The 27,060-nt window shown below is 35.0% G+C and overlaps 1 protein-coding gene across 1 annotated transcript in view; it reads right to left on the bottom strand.

The window, feature by feature from the left end:
* LOC128683416 (protein tiptop-like) overlaps positions 1 to 27,060 on the bottom strand; it is a 274,085-nt gene that overhangs the window by 192,386 nt on the left and 54,639 nt on the right. Inside the window, exon 3 of the mRNA XM_053769044.1 lies at positions 25,853 to 25,948. Within this exon, the coding sequence (XP_053625019.1) occupies positions 25,853 to 25,910 (58 nt within the window). The 5' untranslated portion in view covers positions 25,911 to 25,948. The remainder of the gene's footprint in view (positions 1 to 25,852; positions 25,949 to 27,060) is intronic.

The following is a 27,060-nucleotide window of genomic DNA, read 5'->3' as shown; positions in this document are numbered from 1 at the left end:
CTTTGCTTTAGTGAAAAGAAACAGAAGTATATGTTCTGAGGGAAGCTCATTCTATTGGGCATACTACGTTCTATCTTTCTATCATCTGAGTAATTTTCCAGGATCTGCTTTCATACTTTTACTTTTCCACTTCGGATGAAACTCGCTACTCTTGATTCGTCCATTGGTATACCTCCTTGACGACACAGACCGGCAGCAGGCCCTTTATTGTTTGTGTCACATATTACATTTGAATATGTTGGAAACTGTGGGTCACTGGGATATTTTCAGTTCACATAGTACTGCTTTTAATTTAAAAAAATATAGTGAACATAATTTAGGATCGAAATAAAAGATTCATTTACTTATATCATTTGTGTATTCATAGACCACTAAAATAAGCAGCAAAATTTCCATCAGCCACCGACCTCTCTCGGTTCCTCTGCTCTCAACAATCTCTTCATATGTTTCTTTTTCTAAGAAGGTCTTCAATCTAGTCATAATAAATTCACCAAAGCAGATACGAACAAAGTCTCTCATAAACATCTTCTTTGTATATATATATATATATATATATATATATATTTTAATATGCCACATCCAACTAGTTTAACAGCCTTAGTATCGATATCTAGGCCTACCAACATTACTGATGCAATACTAACATCTCCACACTACCTTATACGATGACAGTATAAATTAAAATATACTGCGCTTGTCAACTGTTCACTTCGCTTTTTATTGCAGAAAAACCGCAAAAACGTGGCGCTATGCGCGAGCGCGGTGTGGGCGGGAACTACGCATAAATATACAGCTGTCTCTTTCACTCCGGCCTGTGTTTCTATCATTTATCTCTTTCACAATGTAAATGATGAGAGGTTATTTATTATCGCGCGCTGTGCATTATCTGTTTATATTTTGGTCTTAGACTGCGTATTTGTAAGGAATTGTGTGGATGCGGAGTGATTATTGGCTATTGTGGCCCTTTAGAGGCTGGATCGTAAGTTTATGCTGAGCTAGATAACAAAATAGAGCATTTCTCTAATGGAAAACAGTGATCAGGAAGTGAGCGCGCGTCAGTAGACGCTTTGTTTGATAGAATAGCGAAATTTTACTCTGTAGAAAATAGTTTCATTTCATTTAAAATGTAGACAACGAAATATTTGAATAAAATATATCAAAATTATGTCAAATAAGATTACAATTATAAATAGGTAGTTACATTTTCTTCTTCTTCTTGACCTTATCCCACTCATGTGGGGTCGGCACAGTACGTAAGTTCCTTCCATTTCGTTCTGTCATTTGCCATATCCATTGATACTCCTTTCCTGTTCATACTATCCTTGACACACTCCATCCATTTCTTCCCAGGTCTTCCTCTATTCTTGGAACCCTTTACATTCATCTTTAATGCCCTTTGAATGACGTTACATTTTCTATCTCCTATTTATTATGGTGTACTGTATAAGAAATACTTCATTCATAATCCGTCATGTTACATTAAACAATATAGATACTGTGACGCGAGATTCGCCCAAGAGTAGCACCACTAGGTACATATCCTTCCGTGCATGTCGTAGGAGACGATTAAGGTCCGAATGCAACCGGACACACGCGAATAAGACACACATAAGAAACAATATAGAAGGAACGTAATGTATAGAACTTAATAAGGTAATTTACTTGTACACTTTTTATTTCAAAGTTTTCAAACCCAACTTTTGATTGAGTTATTTCTTTTAAACCGTGTGTTCGTTTGTGCTCGCGGAAGTTAACAAAAGAACATTATTGTACATGCGATTATTGCGTACGAGATCAACTTTACGACCCTACTATATTTCACCGTCAACTGAATATAATTTATGAACCTTGCCGCCATTTTGTTTTCACCAGGTAATAGCTACTTAATGGGCAATTATTGTAGAGATTTAAACGTAAGATCTGTCAGATTGATGTATTTTATTGAATTCTGAAATTATAATGACAACACTATTTATTGTATACAATAACTGCGATTGTACTTTAATTAGGTAGCGTGATTACACGTTCGAAAGCTCACTTTCTACAAAAGATCTTAATAATAACTAAGTTTTTATCCAACATTAAACAGTGAGAGTAAATTTTATCAAAAACAAATCAAAATCAGTTTATGCACTTGAAATAGGGTACAATTTAATATACATTGCTGGTGCATTGCAATTAACAACAAGTCTATCTAGCCATAAAATTAGCATGCAAATATTTGTTAATAATTTTCTTCACTTATTCAAATCAGATTTATTTAATTATTAAGAAATAATATCATGCATGCACGAGCACTGTGTTAAGTATAGTGTCTTAAATCGTCGTTTATTTTCTTCGATTTTTTTAAATTGTCATAAAAGGACAGCTTCTTCACAGTATCCTCATGGATGGAGATCGTAAGCTGATCTCCTGACTAGCGCCTTCTTGACAACGCTATGTCCCTATTGAAGTTCGTTGTGTGTATTAGGATGATGTAAACACATCATAACAATTTATTCATTTATTTTGTGCTCATACTTGACTTCAATGTCTTGGGGATACGACTCAATAACTAGAATGAAATTATCAACACTAGATTTAGATAAGGACCTATATTTTTATATAGGTATGTTTCACAAAGCAAAATGTATGTAAAAACCGAACCAAAAGCATTTTATGTGGTATTAGTGTTCAGGATAATTTTCCAGCGCCATTTTAACATGTACGCACAATTTCTTATCGACAAGCAACTAAACCACCAATTGAACTCTTAAGGGCCGATAGAGGCGAACTAAATTGAAAATGGCGGACCGGCCGGTAAATCACGTGTAATCGGTAAACCGGTATGTACCGGTAATTATCGATAAGACGCACCTTTGCCACGTCCGAGTAGAGTAATATGGTTGTAAGGCATGATGCACACTGCACGGTTAGATCTAAATCAGCATCATCTTATTCAGGTCCTACCTATACTATTATTATAAAGAGGTAAGCGTTTGCATGAGGCGGATAATCTCCGAAACTACCGAACCGATTCCAAAAGTTCTTTCACCATTAGAAAGGTACATTATCCAAGATTGCTACAGGTTATATTTTATCTCAAAATTCCCACGGGAACGAAGCCCCGGGCAACATCTTGTGTTGGATAAAGATCTGTCCATATTTGCTTGTCTTTGGTATTGTTTGTCTATTCATTTACTCTCACAGGTTTCTTTGTTTTTTAGATTATGATATCCCAACATATTTTTAATTACACTTCGTGGTTGGAAGGACAATACATCTTGAAGACGTCGTTATGTCGTAAACTGACATGATAGACAAAGGAATGTCATCTCAGGATACTTTGATAACTTTCAATTTTGAAATCAAAATAAGAACACTTATTAAGTACCTACTTACGTACACTTTTCTACCAATATTTTTTAATGGCCAGTATTATTAATCCGTTCCAACTTTTTATGGAAAATCTCCCAAGACATCCAGTAAATCTAGCCACTTAAATAGAACCTAGCACCGAGCTAACCGACCCATCACAGTCTGTATTACACCTATTAGGGTTATGACACCAAATTAGGAGGTCCGAAGATTGAGTAATAGTGCGGCGGAGATGGAACGTTCTAGAGTCGTTTGCTAAACACGGTAATTAGAATTTTGCCGAGCAACAGGTTTAGTTTGATGTCGATAAAATTGATGAAAAAACAGCAAAATTGATAAAATTAAATTAAACTAAATTTCCAAGTACCTATTTATATTTAACATTTAGTGAAAAGTATATTATTTTACTAAATATATCAATATAATATTTCTGCGAAATTAATGATCAACCAAAGTCTACAACTAACAGTCACACAGTCACAAGACGAAATGTATGAGTGTGTGAGATTGTCAAATGAAACTCACATAAATGTCAGACCCAGGAATAAAAAGCGAGATAAAGTGACGAAAATATTCATTTCATAGGCTTAACAATTTAAATCGCGATCTTTCAAAATTGGGATACATCAATATTTTGACCACACGTAAAATGCTAATACAATCCATTTAATTAGGAAACAAAAACCCGTTAGTTTTTCTGAAATAAATAAACCCTAACTAACAAGAAGCAAGGCTGTGTTTAGCTACAAAACCGACCTTATTAAGCCCATGTAATGAGTGCGAGCGATGATTATCGACAATTTAGCGGTATAACTTACGCGATAAAAGTGGCTGTACTGTATTAGGTTCAGTTTACATAGAACGGGGAGGTAAAATGTAATTTTAGCGCGTTTTGATTTTTTTTCCAGACAATACAAAAGCTCTTTTGCGAATATTATTGTTACTGATTATGATTGGCCATTACAAACAAGTTTTTAAGGCATAAGCATTTCGATTTTATAATATTAGTATGGAAATGCACTATAGTTTGCAAGAAAGACGCAGGGCGACAAAAATACATTGTACTGGTAGTCATGAAGTGTCTATCTTTCGAACTATACATTTTTCTAAAACTGCATCAAATGCGACCAGACATTACATATTCATATTCATCTGGGGGCACGGCAGTGCCCCCGCAAGTCGAGCAAAAAAGAGGCACGGCCGTACCATACTTTTCTTGAAGCAATTCAGGCCAATTTCGAACCCCTATAACTTCGTTGTGGATAAAACAGGAAGCCTGCATTTTCAGTAACTAAGCAGGTATTGTATAAACACTGTAAATTTCAAATTTCATTTAATTTGAACTAGTAGTTTAAGAATTGTAAGTTGTTAAAGACTAAACAATAGAATATAATATGTATAACTTGTAAGACACAGTAAGACACATTGTGTTTTCATGCGATGGCCAAGTCGATCTATTTATTTAAAACCTAAAAGATTTTAAATATTTATATGATAATAACTTACGTAATAACTTAATACCGAAGATCCCTTAAGTAGGGACTAAATAAATAATCGACTTGGTATTACATGGATCTCACAACTTTTTACGGTAGAAAAACTGAGCTGCGAGACTTGGTTTTTTTACAGCATGTTTTTATGGTTTTTATTTGAATTTGATTTTATTTTCCATCTAATTATACAGTTATGGTCATCAAATTACTTTATCTCTCTAATTTCGATTATTCCTTCGATCATTTCGTAAAGTATATATTAGTCGGTCTCAAATAGCGTAACTTTCCATTTTCCACTTAAGAACTTCAAACACATTGCCATCAAAAAATATTTTAAAATGTATTTGGAGTAAATACTCTCCAATATTAACAGATTTTAGTTAAAATTTACATAGCTACTTATTTTACAAACTCGTATTTAGTTTCACCTGTCCCGATGTTTGCGTATCTCTCCGAACGCTTTCCCAGTTGTCTTCAGCATCGGAGCTCAGGGTACTTTTTCGACAGCCTTTATTCCTTTCGTCAATCCCTTACCCTAAGACGTTAGACGCAACAAGTCGCTCTCCACAGGTGCCCCCACCCCCCGCCCCTCCTCTCCCTCTCCTTATTAGCAGCAAGGTAATCAGAAGAGACAGCACTGCGGCTGGAGCGAGATTGATTATTGCGGGTAGGCATTTTCCAAGATACTGCGAATTTTCTGAAGCATGGTGTCATATTGACTAGTGTAGTATCACGTCTAACATGAGAAAGGGATGCAAATACATTATTGATATAACCGAGTTGAATTGGTACAATAAAAATTAGTTTCTACGAGCTTATCGCCAACTACATAGCGTACAGTTAAGAGATAACCAGAATTGGACGACCTCGGTGGCGCAGTGGTAAAGTTCTAGCCACTGAACCGAGAGGTCCTGGGTTCGATCCCCGGTCGGGTCATGATGGAAAATGATCTTTTTCTGATTGATCCGGGTCTTGGATGTTTATCTATATATGTATTTGTTATAAAATATAGTATCGTTGAGTTGGTATCCCATAACACAAGTCTCGAACTTACTTTGGGGCTAGCTCAATCTGTGTGATTTGTCCTAATATATATAATTTCGCTGATGGTTCACCTTAACATATTACGATGAACATGTACCCACAAGATCCCTAACAGCTAGCGCAGTTGCTGCGTAATAAACATATCAGACAAACGAAATAAATCTAGATATAAACACTATGTCAACATCTCACGCTGCACGCCGACATTTGGATAGATCACCATTGGAATATTATTTGTTTTATTATTGGGAAGCAGCGGTGGTGGCGGATGAGACAACAACCTGTGACCCAAAATCGGACCCTACTCGTGCCACATAAGTCTATATACCGATATGACTCGTCATCTTTACGAGTGTGTTGCTAACAATGGTGTCAGATTTTAGCTAAGTCGAACCGAACCTACCGAATATTAGTCATGTATGGCTTTCATGCATTTTGCTTTCAGCAATAATTTCGTGAACCTGCATGCGACTGTTTAGTTAGTCGTAGATGTCATGTCAGATGCTTTTAGACGACTCGAATGAAAACTAACACGAGTATCACTCGACAGGAAAGCATTTGCATGAAGATCCAAGTAACTCTATGTTGTAACAGTTTATACTTTCCCAATCATAACTTAAAATATATTATTGAAATAACATGTTTAATATTTTACCTAGAATAACAACGGAATCTGGATTGTATATTGGTTTTACGTTTCACCCATCTTACCTGTAACAAATAAATGAATGAAATTAATATTAATAAAGCAAGATCACACTTTGAAAATATTTAAGTACACAAAATCAGTTGTATCAATATCTAAAATACCTACTTAGATGATATTAAGAAAACCTATGAAGTACCTAACGTAGGTATTTAGGTCATAACAAAAATCAAATTATTTTAACTTTCGTATACCTATATTATAGGGCTGCTAACTTAATAAATTCATAGTTTAAAAAACACTAGAAAAACACGCTTTTATAAGTGCACGTGGAACTTAATCGTGGTCAAAGTTCATAACAACATCTTTCTAACTAGTCCAAATGTTATACGATGTTCCATCATGGAATGCCAGTGCATATCTTCCTCCAGCTTCATCATTAGACCTTGAAACCTAATCGTGGTCAAAGTTCATTACAAGACTTTTCTAACACAGCTATGATACGATGTTACATCATAATGTTCCAGTTCAATTCTATGTGAAACTCTATTTAACACTATCTATTATCTATTAACGATAAAAAAGAAGTTTTATTGTTATATCGCCTACAAATAGCTTTAACTTGTACATGATGTGTACAAGTGTATGTGTGAGATTGTGGAGAAAATAAATAAAAATTGTTATTTTTAAACTGTGTGGTGTCAGCCCTAAAAAGCCACACCTGTCTCTTGCCAACCTGCAACCAGTCACGAACCATCCATTCCTTGTCGATACTCCATCTAGATTTATTTATGCGAGGCACAATGTTATTTAAGATCTATCTGCAATATTATGTCGAGTACTTGCGGGCGTGGCTTGGTGTGGATGGGTCGCCGCAATGGCATTTCTGTTTCGTTGATTCTGTCGGTTTGTCTTCCATACTAATATTAGAGAAAAGATTTGTATTTTTGTTTGTAATGAATAAACTCAATAACTACTGGGCCGGTGGGATGTGTAGACGAAACCTTCAGAAGTAACATAGGCTACTTTTTATTATGGTTGTATCTGAGCGAAGCCGGGACGGCATGTTACCTAGTAATAAAATAAAAACTAATGAGAAGTACATGAGAGAGAGAGAGACAGAATAGGAAAGAGAAGAGTCTTGTCAACTCATCTCTTAGATATATCTAACCCTCTCTTAGAATTGTGTTATTAAAAGTGGTGTCAGATTTTATTCAAGTCGTCCAAAGGCATCTGTCATGACGTTTACACGACCTACCGACGTAAATGTGGCAAGTTATCGAATACACACCAGTGAACTTAAACTTTCAACCAGTGTTGACAACAACCAACAAGCAGGAAACACAATGTTATGTCCATATCCTGTGCCTAAATGAAGAGGACTGATCCATCATAATGCGATAATCCTTCGCCGCAAGCTGTCAACAAATAGTTGCCGCAAACCAGACACCATCACATTTCAGGAGTAAACACTATTGAACGCCCCCGACGTCTCTCGCCTCTGTTATTGATAGAATTTATCAGCGATCGAGCTGCGATCGCGGTGGAAGTTATGAGAGGAAAGCGCTTTTTGGACTAAACATAGGAAACATAAAGTGCAATTAATTATTGTTGGAATCAGGAATTCCTTTTTGTTACAGATACTATATACGATGTGATAAATCTGGGGCTAAGTTAAGCTAGGAAAAAGCGCACTTTACTAATTCTCCTTGGAACACAATGTATTTTTATATTATAGTTTTATGTTTATGCTTGTTCATATCATACTACTTTTTCATCTTTACGAATTCATAATCATCACAATATTTTTGTGTAAAATAATAGTTGATATTCAATACATAAAATATTACTTGGTTCTAAAAATAATTGTGTCTTTGCTTAAATTTTAATAGCTATAAAACGAGCATTAATCATTCCCGCTTCGGCTTGTGACTCGTGGCGATTTCAAACTTGAACGCTGAACGCGCGTCAAAGCGGGTTACCTTCAGCTACTTGCCTTAGACTTGCTACATTTAATTCTGCGTTAATGTGTGCACACCTTTACAAAATTGAAAGCGATATTTTGAAAATAAACTGGCATTGCCAGTTTCAAAGATACAGGAGCAGCAAACTGTATATGATTTATCTGTATATAAGATATCTATCTTAATAGATTGTTTTAGACTAGCTTTGACCGCGGCTTCGTCCGAATTCATCATGTGCGTCCCCCTCATAAATTATTTTTGTCTACATTTCGGGTTTAAAGCAACGTATCGCGATGAAACTTATACCAGATTTTAAGTTAGACCATCCGCTATACAACTGAAAAAACCGCATCAAACTAAATGTAATAGTTTTTACGTTTTGCACGAACAAACATAGTCGACTTACAGTTTTACTATATGTATAGATATCGCTAGGTTTTCAAACATGGCGGATATAGACACACAGAAACTACTTTTTCCGTCTGATTTGCGCGTCATTTTGTTGTTTTTAATGATGTTGTTTCGCGAGACAGATGGCGTTATTCACAACTATTTCTTATAGCAATTTGTCTGCTCTTGAAATATGAAATCATATAATAGCTCAAAATAATACTCTTTTAAACAAAATACAAAAAAAAACTGTTAAAACAAGAATCGTCCGTATGAGTCGATGTCGATGATTTAGTAACTTCGTAATTGTCGCCGACACCCGATCTAAAAAGATGAATTTAAATCCCAAAACCATTTTGATGTAAAATTTTTGAAAATTCAGCAAAAAAAAAACATTGAAATTGAATTCTGGCTATTCGGCCACTGGGGGCACTGGGGGCACTGGGCATTTTCATTAAACTACTTTCTTTTTGCACACGATTTCGCCCGTTAGAACATCCTATGGGAACAGATCTTACTTTTTCGAGTTAATATCTTTATCTGGAGATGAAAGATGACCTATATGTCTAGGAATGACCAACTCAACCACATAGATAACAAACTATGTATAAATTAGACATGCGGAGAACCGTGTGTCTAATTAAATTTCTAGAAGATTAGTTGAGTGGACAAAGCGTGAATCACTTTTGAGTGAAACTCACTTTTGTATTTTTATAAATATTTTTAGTTGGGGTAAATAATGTCGTTGGAACGTCTAAAGACTACGAAAAAAGGAGAAATATAGTAGGAAAGTCTAAGAAGAAGAAAGACGTAATGTTCTTCTATGGGTGCCTCTCCAACTAGTGAAGGTCAGCGATTAGCATGGTGAAGTTCTTCTTGTCCTTAGCTCGGTGGAACAGCTCAGCTGCGCTCGCTATCCAGGTCCATTCTCGGATGTTCCGCAGCCAAGATTTTTTCCTTCCTCCAACCTTTCTCTTCCCAGCGATATAATCTACTAACGCAGTAATACCTAGTCTAGCCATAAATATTGTAAAAAAGAAAAAAAAACTAATATCAAGCGTATTGAGAGTTTCAAAAATTGCATTTAGCTCCATACCTACTTTGTGTAATGCAATCACAGCGATCCGATTCTCATTATCACCCCACTCCATTTTAATATCAAAAAATCATATAAAAATAACGGATTCCAAATTCAAATGTAATATTTTGTTTCTTTTTGATTGAAATAGTATTTATGGCGAAACTATAGTTCAATAGGAAAGATCTGTGACAGTGTCTTTGTGACAGATGAACGAGAGAGAATATCGTATGCATGTGGGCCTAATCTAAACCTGTGGACATCGGCTGATGCACTTTCCTTAAAATAACGCTCTAATTGTATTCAGAATATTTAACTTCTCACGTCCGTTAGTGCTATTTTGGCGTGTCAGATACGAAATTTTCTAGATGGTGGTCTAGATGTTAACCTTATTACATCACATTTACCATAATTTTTCTATTAGAGTACTTGTTTGAACTGAACCTACTGTAACTATGACTGAAAATCAACGCGTTGCTCCCCGCGGAGCAATATTATCATTGAGCCGTGACCATTTTGTATTGATGCAGCACACATACACATGATGTGATTCTCTATGCACTTAATTATTATGCTTGTTTTATTGATATATATATATGATGTATGTGTGTTCGGTGGCTGCAAATATATAATAGTTTTTATATATCTATCTATCTATTTAACCTTCTCATTGGAAAAGGTAGCCGCTTTAAGGTCGGAGTAGTGAGCTTGTTTAAAACCAAAGTCCAGGACATTGCACTCCACCGACGCGCCGAATTGGACACCGAGCGCACACATATACATACATATATAAAAAGAAATATAATATGACGACCTCGGTGGCGCAGTGGTAAAGTTCTTGCCACTGAACCTAGAGGTCCCGGGTTCGATCCCCGGTCGGGTCATGATGGAAAATGATCTTTTTCTGATTGGCCCGGGTCTTGGATGTTTATTTATATATGTATCTATTTATAAAATATAGTATCGTTGAGTTAGTATCCCATAACACAAGTCTCGAACTTACTTTGGGGCTAGCTCAATCTGTGTGATTTGTCCTAATATATATATATATTTAATATCTAACCATCTCATCAAACCCAATACATCTCGTATCCACATCAATGCATCTTTCATCAAAGGAAGACGCAAACAACAAAAGTATATCGCAACATTTCGATCTCTTAAATAGATAACATATAAAGATAACTCAATCGGATATTTATGCGATTGTTTCCACTCTACTGCCATCTACGAATCGGTAACTCACGTCAGCAATAACAATTTATATCGATATATATCGATTCGGAACGGTTATTGAATAGAGCGGCGGTATCGAGTGAATAAACTTACGAAATTATCGGCGCGTTCGTCAAAGTTAACGATTTTGGTTCTAAGATGCTATTCGTGAGTTGATTTTGCTTTCAAAATTTAACAGTCTTTAGCAGACTTTTTATTCTTCTAAGCAAGCAAACAGGCTTGCAATCCATCTGAAGTGTAAATGGTCACCACGGCCTATCAACGCCTGAACACCAGGGTCACACGCGCGTTGCCTACTTTCGAGGCCTAGGATCTTTTGCCACAGTGCCCTGTAATTACACTACCTCTCTCACCCCTCAAACTGGAACAAAACAATGCAAGTACTGCTGTTTAGCAATATAAATAGATGAATGAGGTACCAACCTTTGTAGTGAGGTACCTACCTGTGGTGAATGTATGGAAACATTATAAATCATCGCACGAAAATTTTCTCGAATTAAATCCATTATCATGATATAAATGTGGGAATGTACTTTATGGTTCATTTTTAATCTATGGTATTATTGTTTTTGGCAAGACCAGGGCTCGCTTTCTGACGTTGAGGAGAAAATAAGGAACGCTGTTGCGGAGATCATTGTGTTTTTTTGTGGAAAAAAAAACAAACTTTAAAGAAGGCGGATTTTCACTGCTCCTCCCTCCCATATAAATATATAAGGACAAATCACACAGATTGAGCTAGCCTCAAAGTCAGTTCGATACTAACTCAATGATACCATATTTTATAAAAAATACATTTATATAAATAAACATTCAAGACCTGGGCCAATCAGAAAAAGATCATTTATCATGACCCGACCGGGGATCGAACCCGGTACTAGAGGCAAGCACTATATCACTGCGTCACCGAGGTCGTCAATAATGACACGCAATTTTTAAAATCGCGCCACACAATGAAAACAATTGATAGTCGGATGAAAGAAACTGCATTTTCCATTTTCAAATGTATTAATTACTTTTTAAATAATATTTATGTAGTGGCCAGTGAAGAATTATTAATTAGCAGCCTTCGTATGCAACCTATTAGAAATAAATACATTTAAAGTAACAATAAAACTCGACGTAGCGGAGTCTTGTTTGTCTACCAGTGAATGCCCAGCTTTAAGACATTAGAATACATCTAGTAATTATGTTAATGTGTGTTTATGTGAGTTATTCAAATAATTTATAGTAATATCCCTTGAGCTAATAAACATATCAACTCGCGAGTGTCGACCTCTCGATTGGACGATCAATCGAATAAAATCGCAGTCAACTTTCGTCAGTTATTTGCTTTGAATATTCATAATGATTATTAAATTGGTTTTAACGAATTTCTAGTTTCAATTATTTAAGTTTTATTTATTCTAATTTTATTGAGTGACAATGGCGCTGACAAAAATTTAGAGCCGGGATAGCACGAATATTCGCTCACCATTTGCAAATATTACTATGAGTTAAATGGTTGACTGGGTCTTTAGGTCTTTCCATGGGATAAGTCTGTTGAAATCAAATGTAAAATACTTATAAAGATTGAAAGTCAATCCTCCTTAAGAATGTCATTGTTGCCAATTAGCTATCATGGCTATCTATCCCTTGTCGCCTCGTACGGCATACACGGAGTGGTCCAATAGGGCGACCACAGTTTTTCGCTATTAATAGAGATTAAGGAAATTAATAACATTCACGCTCAATGGCTGAGGAAGAAACCAAGACAACGCTCAGATATCAGAGAGAGAGAGAGAGAGAGAGAGAGAGAGATATTAAGGAAATGGCATTCTTAAAATCATTCTATAGACACAAAAACATCGCCTCTCTTTTTGGCAGTCGCTTAAAAAAGACATAGCGTTACAACTCAAACCAAAACTAGAAACTAAAATGGAATTTAAGATAAGCGGATATAAATCACGTTTATCTTTACAAATTATGATGTCTACCGTCCTCCAGCCTTGTACGATGATTTCGAATCGTAAATCTAACCCCAGAAGTTGCGATGGAGTGGATTCTAAATTTTCACTTCGATTCAAATCAAAATATGTTTCGAAAAATATGTGATTAAATTAGTATATATGAGGAATTTGTATTTTTTTAGCTCGTTTCAGCCAAAAATTAAGCCGCCGAATTTACAGTCACATATGTTTTAATCAGTAACAGAATATGTGTTTTAAAAGCTATCTTTGTGCTTTCGTCTTTGAAGAAAAGGCTGCTGTGTAATTTGTTGTTGCTTCTTCACTAACTTTCAATTAAGTACCAAATTTTTTGAAGTCAATAAGTGATTGTTTATCATTCTTGTTTAAACGAACATTTTTGATTAGATTAAAATTACGTAACAATTTTTTTATTTTTTCTTATTTATATGGATAACGAAAAAAATCAATATGGAAATGTAATTTTCATACAACAAAGTGACAAATATTATTTTCTTTAGATCGAAAACGTGAGATGAGTGCCGAAGCGAGTTTCCGATCAGAATAACCAAACTAGTACAAAATATCGCATGTCTAATTTAGAAATGTTAATTAGTGAGTAGTTTGTACCATTAAATTGAGGCTATCAATCGCTTATAATTACGAAAGTGACAAAACTGTCTGACTGTTTCGGATTAAATCCTATTTGGCATGATTAGGTTGATGAGAAAGCATACAAGTATATAAAATTTTAATGGCTATATGTCTGCAATAAATCACTACATAATATAAAACAAAATCAGCCTCCGCTGTCTGTCTATTTCTAAGCTTTCTTATACTTTTAAGAAGAAGAAAGGTTAGAAACGCAACGCAACGGATGGAGTTTTCACCCTTATTTAGACAATTTATTCCCGGATGTTTATCTCTTATCCCAACTATTATTATATTATTGGGATTTGCGAAAATCCTGTATTCCATTATAGGTCGCGCTTACTGCTAATAAAATAAACTTTGCAATAAAAACACTAGATGGCGCTGTGTGTATTTTAAAATACTCTGTGCATATTTTGTTTCAAATATCCAATCCCATTTTAATATAATACTTACTTTGGGGCTAGCTCAATCTGTATGATTTGTCCTAATATATTTATATTTATTTATATATTAATATAAAGAAAAAATTGTTCCCGAGGGCATTTAAGCGTAGGTAAGGTAAACAGCATACATAAATAAATGCGCCCGTGCGAAGCCGGACCAGATCACGAGTTGTTAATTATAATACATTATTAATATATTAAAAAAAAAACAGGAAAATCAAAAGCGAGCATTAGATTTTATATATTTATTATCATTTGAAAGACAAAACAATAGAAAACAATACACACAATGCATTAGGCTAAAACCACACAGGTGTTACGTACCAATGCAAGAGTTACATCACAGTATCTAATAAGTACAACAATATTACTTATCTACTTATAACTATATTATTATTATCGATACAAGTTTACCAGTTGCTAACCGAGGTTTTACTTGCAGTTTAAAATAAACAAAATCGCTAGGTGAATCTGAAGCGTGAATAATAAATGGACTGGATAAATGTTAACTTTTACGAAGTTACGCTAATGTAAAGTAGTCAATATCAGCACTACTAGATTTTCTTTGTAGTCACATTCGTTCATTCCAACTAAATATCTATGTAGTAAATAAAGCTAGAGCTACGATATTTTTTCAATCTCACTTTTAAATACACACGTACATATTTCTTTTTCTAGCTCATTGTTAATCCTTTTAGCCTAAGCACTCTATTTACTCTTTATATAGGATGTTCCTCAATTATATACGGTCGAACACTGGATTCCAAAATACAGGCTTGCCTAGTTTGGAATTCAGGGTTTATAAAGTAATTTGTACTATCTACTTATAACAAGGAAACATTATTGTATCAGTTAAAATATTTGTACAAATCCTTTAGTAAATAAAGAATTTATTATTATTGTTATTTTTTGTTTCTTTTTCTCAGCATGAGCTGGTATTATCATATCATTTACGGGCGTAAACCAAGTAAATGATAAGATTTTATCTATTTTACGATCCTGATAGGTCAGTCTGTCCGTTTTCGTCCATTTGGAGAAACTTTCGGACAATACATGTCGTGTATTTAAGATGGCGGATTTTTGCATAGGTATGTAATATTATTATTATTATTTATTTTCATCGTCAAGTATATGGAAACTTGTATGACATCAAAGAAAAATGCTAAATCAGTGGCAGATAATAAAATAACCTGAAAAAAAAATATTTTTCATATACTTAGAGTTTTTTTTTACCAAAGACACAAAGGTCGTAAGCATACCTTAGAGTCTCATCTATGTCTCCCGCCAAACAGCTGGTGCTTGCATTGTTTTGTTCCAGTTTGAGGGGTGAGAGAGGGAGTGTAATTACAGGGCACTGTGGCAAAAGATCCTAGGCCTCAAAGTATGCAACGCGCGTGTGACCCTGGTGTTCAGGCGTTGATATGTTTGTGGTGACTACTTACTTTGGTAACATTGTTTGGCTGCTTTATAAAATTAATCATTAAACACTGTTTGTTTCAAAAGCTTTAAAATCATAATGTTATTTCACACGGCGTGATGACGAGATGATACTCACAATTAGCGAAACGAGGTGTCACACCGTCGATGTAAATCTAAATGACATGCATAAAGAATTTCACCTTATGCTAACAGCTGACCGGTCGCTACCGTTAGACGGTGACATTGGATGTACCAGATTTTATCTGTGCCATGTGTGTGGTCGGTGTCATAATCTTTACGACGCCTTTGGTAATGCTGATCGTATTTTTAAAGTAAGGTTAATAATTGGGTAGTTTTCAGTTCAGCTTTCCTTGACGGAAATCTAACAATGAGTCTAAAGAAAAGTGCCTATGACTTTCTTATAGTGTGTAATGCATTAAACCACTAATTGCTTCCAATGAGGGAAAACATTATGAAGTTGACATTTTAGTTCACTAGTGCACATGCGACTACTGCAACTAGACGCCGGTGACACCAGAGTTAGCATTAACACACAGAGAAGAGAAAGCTCCATTTATTATGTTTCTCTGATTTCTCCATTTGCATTATTTATTTATTTCTCAAGAAAACTTACAGCTATTAAACAAGTTAATGAGCAATAACTATAAAGCCGTTTAAAAGTTTTCAATGTTAAATGTTGTAATTACATGTCCGAGATACAAACAAAAACATATTTTCTTTTGTTAAAGCTCAAATTCGACATCATCATATCATAAAAATCGCATAGGTATTGCAAACTGCTTAACTAATGATTTTCAGAATCGAAAAAAGTATCGGCCACGACACGCCTCATCGTTGAGGCACTGGTCGCAAATACGTCAAGGGTAGGGTAGTCGTTTAATAGATGAATTAAATTATTTTGTTAGGTGGTAGGGTAATCTCAGGAAGGTTTGGAGTAGGAATAGGCAAAGGCAGACAGTTATATAATAATATAATTAATAAATAAAATATAGACCCCTTCAAGGGTCTATAAATAATTTAAGATTTTTATTATTACAGCGTACGTGTGGTACGTGCCGATATCGTTATGGTAATGAATGAGTCAAAATGTGATTTCAAAATATCAAGTGGAACAATAATTTAAAATTTTGAATTTAGAATGAAAGAAATGCCAGCGCGCACGCGATATGACTAAAGAGGTCATAATGCGTGGCGTTACAATTTCACCCACCAATCTGGCGCATGTCCACGACAACCAGCCCACCTGTTTCGTCACACGGCACATTGGACAATCTAATTCGAACAGTTTATAATAACAAGCACATTTTACGACGTGTCGCGTGTAAATAACATACATAGTTGCAGACTAATTTGTTTGCATTAAATCTGCTGTAACGAAATGTATAAACTTGGCTTTATCGCTTCCGAAGTGTTTGGTATGATGATCCTAGTTGAATCACTGGATCAACTGTAGGTATATTTCAACATACCAGTCCGAAACGTCATTAGGATCTGTTAAGCAAATAAGGTGGAGTTAAACGCTGACCTAGGAAAGATTAAGGAGCCCCAGTTGTGAGATGAGCAGATGATCATCGCAGTTGCAGATCGGACATGGATTAGATTAGCACACGAAAGAGATGGTTGACGCAAAATATGAAAGAAGAGATTCCTGTTCTCAGTAAAAGACAAGAAAGGTCTGACGATGACCACGTGAGATCGATACTGAAAAAATGTGAGTGATACTGAAAAAAGGTCCAAAATAATAATTCCTAAGAAAACTTTAATCTATAATTAAATTTAATAAAAACATTAACTATTAATAGCCTTAATCTAGATTTATTATGATTATATTAATTAATATTCATTAAGGATCCATTAAAACTTTATAAATATTTGATGACATTTCTGATTTTCTGCACTTTCAAATATTGTGGCGCCATCTACTGTTACCATGTTAATTAAAAAGGTCAAAATAGATATGCATATTCATTGGCAATGGGTTTTTTTATATTTAAGTATTTGCATTCGGTTTAATTACCACTGGTTTTATAGCAGAAAATTTATAAAACACGGTTTATCTGGTTCACTTTTACTTAGATCTAACATACTAATTTAAAGTTGAAAATACTTTTGTTTGTTTGGACGCTTTAATGTCATGCCGGCTAGACAATTAGCCGAACTTCGGCGGTTGGATATACATGGCATGATTTCATTGCGGTGAAAAATAGCTGTCACACAAACTACGCAATGTATCAAATTTGCAGTCCCATTGGAGCAAAACAAAAAAGTAATCGACTGTAATATATTTTAATGGTAGATATACTAATCATGGAATCAGTAGGTACTTATTAAATCCATGAGACGAATAATATGTGTATTTTTCTTCTTCTGGCCTTGTCATATTTTGAAAAGTAAAAGTAAATGACGTCGTGTCGTATCATGAAGTTAAATAAATAATTGAAAGGAACTCCAAAGACAAGAGCCTAGATCTTAAATTCTGATGATGATGACCCAGAGATGGGTTCGCATCTATTGGTATCCTATCTTTTTGTAGTTTACTTGGCTCCACTTACAATCATGATCCATATAGTGAAATAAAATTTAATCGGTATTTAATGAGTATGTGGAAAAGTTAAAATCAAATTCCGCGCAAAACCGCAGTAGCGGCCACAAATCTACAATGTCAGAAATGATGCGGCTCTCGTTATCGTTCGCGTGTTTTATGGGGATGTGTCACGCTGTTCTATGAACGGCTTGCTCGATCACGATTCCATATTTATGGGTTCCGAGAACGGGGCAACCTTGGTGCTGTCAATAGTCATAATTTTAGATTTGTGACAGCTGATATTTTAGATGTTTCGAAATATTCCATTCATCCTTCTAGTTATAGTTTACTGGCTTTTGCCTGCGGCTTCGCCCGCGTAAATTTCCCTCCTCCGTTTATTTTTCCGAGATGATAGGATACCTTCGAAGAAGGACATAGGATACCTTTATCCTATGTCCTTCTTCGTATTTCAAGATACATATATGCATATTATATACATAGTATGCAAAATTTCAAGAAGTATTGGTTGAGTAGATACAGCTTGAAGATGTAATGAACAAAAAAGCAGACTTTTTTTCGCATTTATAATACAAGTGGGGATAGTCTTCACATACGTACTATATTGTGTATCTGTTACTTTTAATAATGAACTGGGTGCGCCCCAGATCATCGCTCCTGTAGGAGTTTCGTTTAGGGACAAGCACAATTTATAATTGTTGATTAAGAACGTTGAACATTGTTTTAAGCTTTGGATTTGACTTAGTTTTTGCAGTTATATGATTAGACCCCAACAACCATTTTGTGAAGCTGTCAATAAAGTATGAAGACGATTGATGACGATAATGTTTCATAACGGAATATCTTCAAACGAAACCCGATACGCTTATTACTAGCCATTGTGCAAGATCCTACATTTATTTTCGCTCAAACTAATCAATGATCCATAACTTTAAACAGAAGCGGGTGGAAGCCTGATAACTGGGCCCATTGTGATGGAATTTATTACAAAACAAATCAGCTCTCTCCTCCCGTAAGGTAAATTGGCCTAGATGGGATAAATACAGCCAGCATTGTTTATCACCAACTATTTCATTGTCGGGCTCCGAACTGGGTATAAATATTATGAGGAAGTGGATCGTGTTTTAAAATATGGAATGAACAATTTGAACTGTAAAGAACTAGTTTCTTTATCCATTTTTCTTGTTTATTCCGAGTGTGTTACTTGCTGGTGTCAGACTTAATAATTTTATTTAAGTGGCCCAAAAGGAATCTGACATTACTTAAGACTAATTACCGCGTTTAGTATCAAGCGTTCTGAACGCCGCCGTGTGCTATCATTAGTGTTTATTAAATTGTACCATACACAGTAATCAATTTAATTATCCTAAAATAATTTTATAAATAAGTAAAGTACTGTTACAATGTTAATTTTATAAATGTGTAATTAAAAAAAAAAAGATTCATTATAAAAAAAATATGTGAAATTCATCCTAGTGAACTTAAATTGTCAAACGGTGTGCAGGTTTCCTGATTGTATTTTCCTTTACCGCAAGCAAGTGGTAGGTAGTAACGTACGGCCTAGTAAAAAATAAATCTCAGATAGATTTATTTACATATCAGTTCATGATTAAAGAATATCTAACAGGTAACTGGCAGTTGGTGTTTCTCAGAGTTTCGACCGCTGCGGCCGCGCTGTACCTAATTACATTCCGTCAATTGTCTTGAGGAAGGAATCGTTTCCAAAATCAATAATTCATAAAATTGACATTACCACAGTACAGATTAATTATTTTTAAGTCTGACAGTAAAACTAATTTTTGCCTTTGATAAAATTTGAATGTAATGACAGCGCGGCCGCAGCGGTCGACACTTTCTGAGAACCACCAGTTACTTTCAGGTAGGCATTAAATGCGAGAGCTGTTGATATAAAACCAGACAATTTATTTACATACATTTATATCAATATATAGACAATTTTGTCGCGACACATAATCCATAGCAATCTGCAACACAATACGCAACTAAATATGCCATTTTATGTCGCCCAGATAATAGGATTAGCCTGTAGATCGAGTAGGATGCAGCCTGATGGACGAACGAGTAGGATTGTAACTTGAGCGCATCCTGCTAAGGGTAACATGAACTGTACTTTAATTAAAGCTCTTTCTCTCATATTTGCGTGTTGTTGTATTTGGGGCTGCGGCGCCAATTCTAAGGTTCGCCGTGAGAACGCTATTTTTGCCTTTCAGCTGCCAACATAGCCTTGGCCCTTAGTCTATTCTATTTTAACGATTAAACCGCTGGACCGATTTTAATGAAATTTGTTATTCATGTAATTAAAAACCCCGTCCAAACATAGGCTATTCTTTTTTCAAAAATCAACCCCCCAGATTACTACAATAGGGGGGTGAAAGTTAGTATGAAAATTATGTCTGTTCCGCTTTCGCTGAGAAATTCACGCGGGCGAAGCCGCGGGTAAAATCTAACACAGGGTATAAGAACATGTGAACGTGAACTAGGTGTTAACTGGCGGGTAAACAACAAAATCGCATTACAATGAACTTTATGGCACCACAATGCTATCACTGTTTGGTCTATGCTTGACTGTTGAGAACGTCATATGGCGTTAAGTCCACTATTTATTTATATATTTTTTTTTGTAATTTTATGCAATAATATTTTAAACAAATAAAATCGAAATCGTACGTCATGTACGTGTTATTTATTAACAAAGTATTGAAAGTAGATCTTCTCATATTGTCGCATGAAGCTACCGGTGGTAGGCCACACATACTGCGGACACAAGACGAGGGGCCAGAGGTAAAGATTCTTATATTATTATATCAGTGCTTTAAATAATGTTTACATTGTCAGCAATAAAAATATTCACATTATATAGGATCGATCTAATGATTATTTATATGATGGAGTTCTAATAATAGAATATGCTGTAAATTTTAATTCAGTATCTTTCTGTGTCTGATGAAAATCTCCATATAAATATGCAATAAAAAATTTTGAGGACCTAAGTGTTGGCGTCTTTTTCGGCCATTCAAAGCGTTAGTATCGCCAGTGTCTGGTTTACTCAACACCATGATGAATATATGATAGTAATTTAAGTTCATTTTTTTTAGGTTATAAAACAGCAAATAAATCAGTCTATATCTTTTCGGAAATTACTGTCTTTATATGTAAAAAAATATATATAAATTTTTTGGCGTTCTAAATCTATATCGTCCTTTAAATTCTTCCTTACATCGACTACGATATTGACGTGGCTTTGCCTCCGGTGATACCCTATTCCTACATTTACGATCGCTACCTTGTTTATCGACAATTTTACGGCCATGACGCGACCTCCCGTGTTCTATTTTTAATGATTTAATACGCAATCGCTAGTTTTATGGCCATTATTAACGGCGTGACTTTTTGAAAACTTTTTTATTTTTATGATACACATAATTCACGTAAAATTGGATATAAAAATGCTTACACATCAAAATAAATCAAATTACGTATTGAATAAATTATAGAATAAGAAACAAATTATTCAAAACTTCATATTAATTACAAAAAGGTCAGCGAGCTGTTGGCCGTATTACACTCTTTAACTTAAAGAAAAGAATATCCGAAATAAAATGGTTTATTGTGTTTTTACAAATGACACGCCTTGTGAATCATCTAAAGCAATGTAATGTCACCATTTGCAATTAAAAAATAGGAACAAATTACACAGATAGAGTGAGGCCCAAAGCAAGTTCGAGGCTTGTTTGAAACTAAACAAATATGTATGGACAAATCACACAGATTCAATAACTAACGCAACGATATTAAGTAAAATAATAATAATAAATAACATTACATATAAACTTCCATTGTGCCAGCCTGGAAATTCACAATAAAAGGCCTTTTCCTACTCTCGTGTCCACTAACACCGAGTCAAAAAATTAACTTTGAACTTTCGGGTGTTAGTCTATTCTTATGAAATGGCAACACTAACTAGCCTATACACTAATGCCACCAACGTGTCACAAACACTAATGAATAACCGAATCGCTTGTAAAACTTTACGACTGATAAAATCAGTTATAAAACTCTACGAAGCAGTAAATTCTGTGGCGATCGGCCTTATAAAGACGGCAGCTATTTCAAACTACATAAATCAGGTTCGGGCGCGTTCGGCTGCGTTCGGGCGAGATCGTAAAGATTAACCGATGTTTGTAAACAGAAGTTTACTGGTTTTTTGTTTCGCGCGTTTTATGGCCGTACATGACGGTGTGAATTTGACGGCTCGACGTTACCTACACCTTTACGGATTTAATTGGAACCAAATAGATTGGCAAGATGCGAAAAACGTGGCCAAACACTTTTCATGGAAAAAATCAATATATTCAAATTTTCCATTCCGTTGGATGGTATCGACACAAAGAAGAACAGATTAGTCAAGTTATAGTCTGAAAATGAACTCGCGTCTGCCTGCACGTACGCGAACTCAAAAACGAACGGATTTTTACAGATAGATAATATGATCTCTGAAGAAGGTTTAAAAAAAATTGAAAAATTTATTACGGTTTAACAGCGAGCAAAGCCGAGACGGCCCGTTATTTTATACATAGTATGACTGCTTTGGTCTACCAATCTTGCAACGATAATTTCTCGCCTTGCTGTTCCAAAGACAAACAAAAAGCACATACCCGAACACCTCAATTACAAAGTGCAATAAATACGTAAAACTTTCAAAACTCAACCCTTTACAATAACTTGACCGCACTTTATCACCGTTTTTACGCCCGTGAGAAACAATTGTAAACCCACAAACTCACCATAAACCACACTCGTTTACGACGACACCACCATGGGTAGAAGCCCGGGCGTTTTAACGTCTTAATTTACCAAAAGAAACAGTCTTGAGCAACTAAAAACTCTGGAGTGAGAAAAAATCCGGAATAAAGCAGATTACTGTATAGATATAATTAAATATTTTTTTTATTTAATTTGATTATATAATAAACTAGTTGTTATGAATGAATAAATAAAAAAATAGAACTTCTCCGTAACCTCCTGCTCTGGGTGTCATACGAGACGACCCATTGGCAACTGACATGAAACAATAGTATTCCCAATATCGTCAAACAAGCAGCTGAAGCTGATTTTAAACTTTAATTTTTACACTGCCCAGACTTCGCTGCGTCACAGCCTCGAATGTAACCGAAAATATAAGTAGATAACTTTTTCCTCCACCTTCTTAAACCCATTAGAATGACACTGGGCATTTTGAATAGGACCACTTTCAGTCGCATTGTAACCCATCTTCGATACAAGTCTTGTCTTAACCCTTTTTTACAGCCCTTGAGTTTGCTCTCGTAAATGTGATTGATTGATTTATGAGTGAGACCGGCTACTGTTGTTTCGGAACATAGCCGAAATCATTTCAAATTCGCCTCTATTACCACGCCATTAGGTCTATATGGACACATATTATTACAACACTTCCAGTACGGGGATACACAATGCAGTTGACAGTCGCGGTGCTACCCGGCACCTTGGCAGGCAATCGACGGTAAAACCATTGGTTTTATGACGCCATTGTTGTATTTCAATTATGACAAGTCAACGGATTTGAATGGAGTTTAATTGCTATTGATTTAGCAAAAAAAAATTAATAAAAAACGCAACGTTTAGCACTTAGATTGGTGGCTGTTTTATGGAAATGACTTCTAACAATGTAACTGCGTATGCAATATGCAAACATTTTTTTATTTCGACATCGGATGCAATTAATATTGATGTCAAAATTTATATTTAGGCTAGTATTATTATTTCGTTGCTAAGTCTTCTGTCGAATTCCAAAACGCAGGTGAAGAATAACATTAAACTTTTTTAAAATCGACGTTATTTTCAAACGCTTCAGTTTTACAAAAAAATTAAAAATATAACAGGAAGAATGTGCATACGCATACGCGTCAATCAAGAATAATGTACAACTTCCCTATATTCTCCTATATTTTTATTAAGTTAGATACCTATTTTTAATTATATTTCTATAATTAAAAATTTAACAACATTTTAAAAGACATTATTAAAAAAATATTAAACTTGCATCCAAGCATGACTAATTTACAAATAATAAATTCAAAGTAAAGTCCCTTTCACAGAAGTCTTATGTCGTGGCCAAACAATAGGCATTTGGCAATAAGCGGGTCGCTTGTGAATCAGTCGGTGGCAAGTCGTAAATTACTAGACTGTAAAAGGAGTTTTTATGTTGTGTGTTATGCTGATTTTAGATTGAAAAGTGATTCTGCATCCCTGGTTATGTAAACAAAAGACAGACATTTCGGAAATATTTTTAGGGCTGTCGACTACCACAGTCCGTTCTTCTCTTCCAGATACATTGTGTTATCACGTAAACTAATAGTAACTAGTTTTGATTTTGTTTAAAATATGTAGAAATGACCTTGTTCTGACGAATTATCTTTTGTGTATTATTAGTGAATAACTGACATATACATCCAATGATTCTTATTTATTGAAGTATTCAATTAATATTTAATAGAATCAGACTCTGGATTCGAGTCAAAGTTATTAGGAGATATATTTCATTTTGTATCATGACATTATTGGAATCAAGATACGCGTAAGATATTATTTATCATTATGTCAAAAAATATTTTACTAAACATAATGTGATATGTTCTGGTGGCGGACTCATCCAATCTTTCCATTATTTTATAGGCGAAGGACCGTCCCACTGACTCCAACCCTCGGGTTCTGTGGCCACACCGAACCAGCTCTCAGTTTTACACCCATTACAACTGACAAAACCGCGTATAATAGCAAAAATAAATAATATTTATCGCTTCACGGTGGCTTAGTTCCGTACAAAAAGACCTATGAGTTATTACACAGTATTACATTTGCGACGTACACCGCTTTTTTCTATGGCAGTAACTTTATATTTATTGCCCGTTTTAGTGGAATATCCAGACTCGTCACGCTCCCGAATTCGATTGTGCCCAAATTAATATGTGCAGTTGTCCAGACATATTTGTCATTCAAATTCCAACCCTCTCCCTTCAACTTGTGACTTAAAATGTTTTGGTTCTTAATTTATCAGAAATGTAGATAATTGCCATGGAATTTTTCAATTCAATATTGAAACTTGTTATGTGTGTTATAAGGTTGAAATTCGGTAAATTCTTGTGAAAATGACCATGGAAGTAACGTTTCTATTTGGATGTAAACAAAGAGTGATGGAAGTCTGGTTTGGATATTAAAATGTTATGTGAACCAAGACTAGAATATTAATAAGCCGTAATAATTTATACTAAGTGATGGCAACCGTACAATTCTCGAATGAACATGAATAATATTATATTTAAATAGAATTTTAGAAACATGGGATATTTACGGTTGATGTAAAACTATTATCGACTAATCACAGGAGAAACTCGTTGGAAAAATTACCAGTAGTTAGAGAAATACTGCCTTATAAAAGAGAGAGCTGGAAGATAGTATATTTACACACACTTGGTGTATAGTTTTTGAGTTTATCGCGAACAGACAGACGCGGTAGAAGACTTTGTTTCATAATATGTATAGTATAATAATATAATAAAACCGTTATCTAAAATATAACTTACCGTTTTCGTTGGTGTTGAGCCAGCGGTACGAGGGCCGGGGCTGCTGCTTGGACCGCATCTCTAACTCCACCGCACCACGCACCCACTCCCTCTCATCTGCAACAAGAAGACAATCACTTGTCAAGCATATCAGTACAATAATAGAAAGAAATGACGAAGGGACGATGATATACTATGGAAAAGGCGAACGTAACCTATTTAATTAGGGTGACAAGAGAGAATCATTGGCGGACATGTTGAAAAACTAATTTTTGCTGCTTGGGAGGATTTGGTAGAACACTAGGTGAGATTCTCGAAAATATTCTCCATATTTGATAATAACCAGGCATCCCTAATTGATATCAATTCCACCAAGACCGTATATACAGCTAAAGCGGTCTTGTGGCTCTTTCTACCCCGTAGGGAATAAAGACGTGATACTATATCTATAACTAGGTATGGCAAGAACAATTTCGATATAAATAACCACTTGTTCTTTGATTTAACTTCCTTTCTAAAAGCATAATCCATGCCATCAATTATAACATTTACGTTTCAAAATAAGGTCCCCTAGACTAGAATATTAGTTAATTAATTCGTCAATGTATTAAAATTAGTTGTTGGATGTAAAAGGTCGATTATGATATCATTCTCAATAACGGTGACAAACAGCAATAAATCTTAGCGAGACCCGAAGTAGAGTCGCTCGGGCGGCATGTTCTCAGAAACACGGCCGGATAATCTTGATGCTTACATTTCTCGAAATCATTGAGTCAAATATCAAAAATCCGAAAAATTTATATAAATTGTCGATAAATTAAACGAAATGTCTAAAGAAATTTCCTAATTTGATCTTAAAGGCGGGTGCTGTTCAAAAATTGTGTTAAGATAGATAGAGATTTACAACAAAATAGTAATGAATTAAACAGTTCTAACTTAGTCCAGAATACTATTTTTTTTGTACGTAATTGTGGTCTTTATTTGTATGTACCTAAATGTGTATCTCGTTTAGTGTATAGTGAATTTGGTCTTCACAGATATGGACCTTATTTAACGGCACCCAATAATACAAGCTCGAAGCATATATCATGGATACAACGAGCACGATAGACACAGTGGACCTTGAAATCTAGAATTTGGCCTTTGCAAGGCGCAATTTTTTCTTCAATACTTAAACGTAGGAGTTATGTCACGACGTCACGCGTTAGCCATATGTAAGGTAGCTAATA

Source organism: Plodia interpunctella, chromosome 3 (assembly GCF_027563975.2).
Source record: "Plodia interpunctella isolate USDA-ARS_2022_Savannah chromosome 3, ilPloInte3.2, whole genome shotgun sequence".
Taxonomy (NCBI): Eukaryota; Metazoa; Arthropoda; class Insecta; order Lepidoptera; family Pyralidae; genus Plodia; species Plodia interpunctella.
Note: the sequence above shows the minus strand (reverse complement) of the source record. Positions and strands in the feature narration are given on the sequence as shown.